We start from the raw sequence: 5,264 nt of genomic DNA, 5'->3' as shown, positions 1-5,264 counted from the left end.
CTAGACCATCCTCGCTGTTTGTTGCCTAGCTCTTCTAAACATGATCATCTTGTATGCATACATTCCAGCCACTAGACCGGCTCCTCTCACAATTAATTGCCTTCGTTTTCTTGCCAATTCATCCATCTATGACAATACAAACAAATTGATACTTAGCACAACCGATTGTTTTCCAGCATGACAAGCACTGAACAAACTAAAATATGAGCATAATAGGTACAACAATCATAAGTTATACATCTACTGTAATCATTTTGACCACCTATACATGATAATCATAAGGGAACAGAGGAGCAGTTTCTGGTCAAGTAACAACGGCTACTCCCTGTGAGCCTAAGGCAGGAAGGAAGGGTGAGGAGGGCGGATGGGAACGAGGCAGGAAGGAAGGGGTGAGGAAGCTACCTCTCCGGCGACGACGGTGGGCTAGGCCTGGCGGCGGCGAGATCCACATGCTGCGGCCGTGATTTGAAAAGGCGAGGTAGACCGGCGCGGTGGCGAGGTAGACCGGGGCGGCGGCGAGGTAGACCGGGGCGGCGGTTACGGCGGCGAGGTAGAAGAACAGGGGGCCGGCGGGGATGAAGATCAGGCGCCAGTCGCCATGGTTGTTCGCGGCCTCGCGGGAGAGAGATGGGGGCGAGGGGTGGCGGCTAGGTCAGCGAGAGGGGTGGGGCGAGCGTAGTGGGTCGGGAGGAGAATTTTGCTAGGGTCCAACAGAGCCACGCTGAGCCCAGCTCGCATGTATGTGGGTGCTCCAGCGAGCATAGCTCGGGGCCTTTTTTGCATCAGACGGGCTATGCCCAGAAGAGCCCATAAGTAGGGATGCATTCTCCGCGCAGGCTACCAAACACACCCCTAGTGCCCACTGCCCAGCCTCCTACTTATTATTCACGCCTTGCTGGTAGTAGTATGAAAAAGGGAACATAAATAGAAAAGTACACACGATTTTCAAACAATATCAACACAAACCAGCCATCGCAACGACCCAAGCAGCCGCGACGAGACCCACAGCGCATTCTCCTTTCTTCTTCAGCACGTGTACGTGTGCCCTCGCCGTAGCCACGGACTCACGGGTGCAGCGCCGAGTACGTCCGGTACTTGTACTCCTCCGCCGCGGAGGCCTCCTCCCTACCGGCAGTGTAGTCCTTGGGGTGGTGGCATGGCACGTAGGTGCTGACGGGGCAGTAGGTCTTGGTCGTGTGGAAGAAGCCGGCGCACTCCTCGTGCGACCGCTGGTTGGGCGCATAGGGGATGCAGTTGCGGGCGACGTTGAGCTTCCCCTGCTTGATCAGGGCCCAGCAGCACGACCCCAGCGACGTGAAGTAGTTGTCGGAGAGCGTGAGGTTGGAGAGGTGGCCGCCGGACGACGGGTACGCGAGCCGGCAGAGCGCGTCGGGCACCTCGCCGTAGAGGAGATTGTCCGCCAGGTTGAGCTGCTCCACCTTCCGCAGGCACGCGTACGAGGCCGGGATGGTGCCCGTGAGCTGGTTCGTGCCGGCGTCGATGACGGTGGCCTTGGCGAGCAGGCCGAGCTCGTAGGGGAGGCAGCCGCTGAGCTTGTTGTTGAGGAAGAGCACCTCCAGGAGCGTGTTGGCGGCGCGGCCGATGGACGACGGGATGGGCCCCGTGAACTGGTTGTTGGCGAGCGCGAGGTAGTTCACGGGCGAGTCGCCGAGGTTGCTCGGGATCTTGCCCGAGAACTGGTTGTTGTTGACGAAGATGGCCTCCACGATCGGGAATGAGCAGAAGAGCCCCGCCGGCACCTCGCCGTAGAACCGGTTGAACCGGATGTCGACGAAGGTGGCGTTGGTGATCCCCAGCACGTCCGTCGGGAAGGCGCAGCGAGCGAGCTTGTTGTTGCTCACGTCCAGCTCGTAGAAGTACTGCAGCGACCGGAGGATGGGCACCACGCCGCCGAAGTCGTTGGAGTTGGCGTGGAAGAGCGCCAGGTCGGGGAGCGCGTCCACGAACCCCTCCACGGTGGGGGCCTCCAGCTTGAAGCCGTTGAAGTCGACGGACGCGAGCGCCCGCTCGTTGACGTTGGGCGGCTTCTCGCAGAAGAAGCCCAAGTACGAGGTGTCGCTGCAGATGGCGGTGCCGGTCCAGGTCTTGGTGATGCCCTGGGGGTCGCACGTAATGGTCTGCTTGAACCTCTGGATCACGAGGTACGCCCTGTAGAGCCGCTCGTTCTCGAAGTCGGACGCCTTCGGCCCGTATGACGACGGCGGCGTCGGTGACGGAGACCCGCCGCCTCCGTACCCGCCCCCGCCCCCGATCCCAATCCCGATGCCTATCCCCCCGCCGCCGCCGTTGCCGATGCTGATGCCGAGCTCCCGCCGGCTGGCATCGGAGGTGCGCGCCGCGAGCGCAATGCACGACGCCAGGAGGCAGAAGAGAGCGAGGCGCCGAGGCGCCGAGCGGCCTGCCATTCTTTTTCTCACCGGGGGTGTCGGCAGCAGGAATGGAAACAGTGTGGCTCCTGCTTGACTCGTGTCAGGGTCCCCTCGCGCCAAGTGAAGAGTGAAGACGGAGCGCGACTGCGCGATCGAGTGGCCCTGGCCTTTGGTTACGGGTTGCGCGCAGGGGTATATAAACGCCTGCGCTGTTGGCCTGTTGCACCGCGACACGGCGGGAACTGGCCATGTGCTGATGTGCATGCATGGTACTGGCATTGTTGCTGCTGAAACCTCTACTCCTACAGTTCTACCTGAGGATTTACTCTTGGGGTGACTAGTGCCAGGATTGTTTCATCAGAGAAGCTGGAACTTGCTGTCTTGTTGTTTGTTGGATGCCAGTATATCCGTGCTATTCCGTGGCCCCGGTTTACAAATGATTCGAAGAGCTCACGTGCGAGAGGAGCACAGATGCATCCAGATTTGGTCGCTTTCGTAAGATGGCATAACTTTGTGGCTATTTCTTGATCGATCGAGACATCGCACCTTCCGGTAAAAAAAACGTTAATGCAGAATCTGCGGCCTCTTGAGTCCACGCTCATCGATCATATTTCAAAAAAAAAAAAAAGGTGGACGTAAATTCGTTCATAGTGTACATGGAATCATGGCCCTAAGCGCGTAGAATAGAGCTGTAATGATCGCATGGATTTGTGGGCTACTCCATTCTCGAACTGTCAAACCAACTGCGTGTCTCCTTTGAAAGAAAGAAAAAAGGCGATGCCCGATCGATCTATTCATCATTTGACGGTCCCGGCATCATCAACTCCGACGCTGCGTATGTGGGTATATGACAACCCGCATAGTCCCAATTATTTTTATGTGGACATCTCACTTAATCCCACATAATTATGTGGGTTGATGCGACATTATGTGGGACTCCCGCGTCTCATCCCACTTGCAGCCTGACCGACGCACCATGTGATGTTCATGGCGAGATGGTCGATTTCATTACTAACCGGCGAAACTTCCACCGGCCGGTGAAGTCGGCTAGCACAGCGACGTGCCAACGTACGCCGTCGCAGCTTCCACTAGGCATCTCCCCCATATAGTATACTTTGGTAGTGTACATGCGGATGGTAGGGGTGGTGGTTACATACGGTGGTTGCGAGTGCGACGCCCCTTTCGCGCTCTGCCTGGCTGTTCGCTTTGGTGCTTTGCTTCCCGCTGGTACGGCATGCATGCTACTATATTCACGTACAAACGCGTCCGTCAATCCATGCATCCTCCTCCCCATATAATCTGGCCAAAACCTACGCAGCTGCGCCTTAAAAAAATGGGGCTGGAGCTTACGTCGGACAGAGTAGAGGCGAAAGGTCGCCTGGTCACGGGCCGGCACATTGGTACGGTGCCCTTGTCATGTCCAATCCCCTTGCCGAACGCGGCATTTAATAATGCGGGCGCGCCCGGCCGGATGCGCAACGTGCGTGCCTCCCGGGCCCCCGGCAGGTGAGCAGTCTGCTTTGTTCGGCAGCACACACACACGCACACATTCGTTCGTGCATCGCGAGCGCGCGCGGGCGGGCAGAATATCGAGGTTGCGTCGCAGGCAGGGCACGGTGTCCCTGTTCATTGCCAGCGCGTTTGGTTCGATGTGCTGGTGCTGCGTACCACTGTCGACTAGTATCTGAATCTTACGTGCCTCCGTAAACTTGTCACGGTCCTCTGCACAGATTAATAAAGCCTCCAGATATCCACCGTGGCAAAAGATGGAGATCACGATCATTGTCACAGACCTGGATGTGCAGTGCTGCCGTAGGGCCAGGGTTTTTGGCTCCAGCTGAGCCCACCGTGCTAGTATTGGATCATACTAGCGCCATTACCTGCCAGGAGTAAAGTTTGTTTTAAACTTGACTTGAGGTTTTAGAGGTAGGGCTGTAAGAAAAGATCGAGACTCGTGAGCCGCTCTAGATCAACTCGTATTTTAGCTTGACTCGAAATCGACTCGAAAAGAAATGAGCAGAGTATGAGCATTTTATGTAGCTCGATCGAGAAACGAGCCGATCTTGAGTCAACATTGGCTCGCCCGATTTTAACTCCATAGCTCGATATCATATAAGTACATTAAATAATCTTCATGTCCGTTACAAAGAATTAGGATCAACCATTGCCATATGTTTTGCACGATTTTTTTCTTCATTTTACCTACTAGGAAACATAGAAATCAAGCATGGAGAAAGTTTAGCCTCAATCTGACACGTGGCCAACTACGTGTTCAATATCTTGTTATTTCGACCAAAGTTTGAAAGCAGGCGCACCTTTGTTGTCTTCTATCCATGATCTCTTGTTATTAGACACTAGACCATGAAGGCGCGCGTTGCTGTGCCCCTCTATTTTGTCAATAGAATGATAGGAATTTACGAAAGGAGATTGCTATCAAGGTAATAATATATATGATTCATCACCAACCCGTGGAGCTGAATAAATTGAATAGCTACAATGTAGCATATGGCCTTCATAGAATTTGATTTTGTAAAGAGCAAGAAAAACAACAATCCTTCAATTACCTTTCATGAATTACCTAAATTTGGTAGCACTTCAATACCTTGTAAGTTGTACACTTGAAAGACAGAAAGACCATCATAGTGGTGCAACTGGAGTTTAGCTGGAACTCTCAGTAACCCAGGTAAGGGAGGAGCAATCTATGGGAAGTCAACTCCTGGAGATGACATAGGATTGATTCATGGGAGTTAACAGTTCCAAAAGATAACTCCCATTTAGGTTTATCTATGCTAACCAATTGAAGCCATGTTGATATAAGAAAGATTCACATGTTAACCTGGTTTTATAAAATTCCCATGCACGCCTTTTGTCTGC

At 54.1% G+C, this 5,264-nt stretch overlaps 1 protein-coding gene across 1 annotated transcript; it reads right to left on the bottom strand.

Moving 5' to 3' along the window:
- Positions 1-741: 741 nt before the first annotated feature.
- On the bottom strand, positions 742-2,568 carry LOC123045965 (uncharacterized protein At4g06744). The gene has a single exon (XM_044469225.1). It carries the CDS (start codon positions 2,424-2,426, stop codon positions 1,065-1,067), a length of 1,362 nt encoding a protein of 453 aa, XP_044325160.1. The 5' UTR covers positions 2,427-2,568; the 3' UTR covers positions 742-1,064.
- Positions 2,569-5,264: the final 2,696 nt, after the last annotated feature.

This window comes from Triticum aestivum, chromosome 2B, assembly GCF_018294505.1.
Source record: "Triticum aestivum cultivar Chinese Spring chromosome 2B, IWGSC CS RefSeq v2.1, whole genome shotgun sequence".
In the NCBI taxonomy this organism is placed as follows: domain Eukaryota; kingdom Viridiplantae; phylum Streptophyta; class Magnoliopsida; order Poales; family Poaceae; genus Triticum; species Triticum aestivum.
This window is presented reverse-complemented; position numbering and strand designations above follow the sequence as displayed.

What these genes read in the sequence shown, in the direction of transcription:
- LOC123045965 (XM_044469225.1), bottom strand. Translation starts at nt 2,426, where the DNA reads ATGGCAGGCCGCTCGGCGCCTCGGCGCCTCGCTCTCTTCTGCCTCCTG.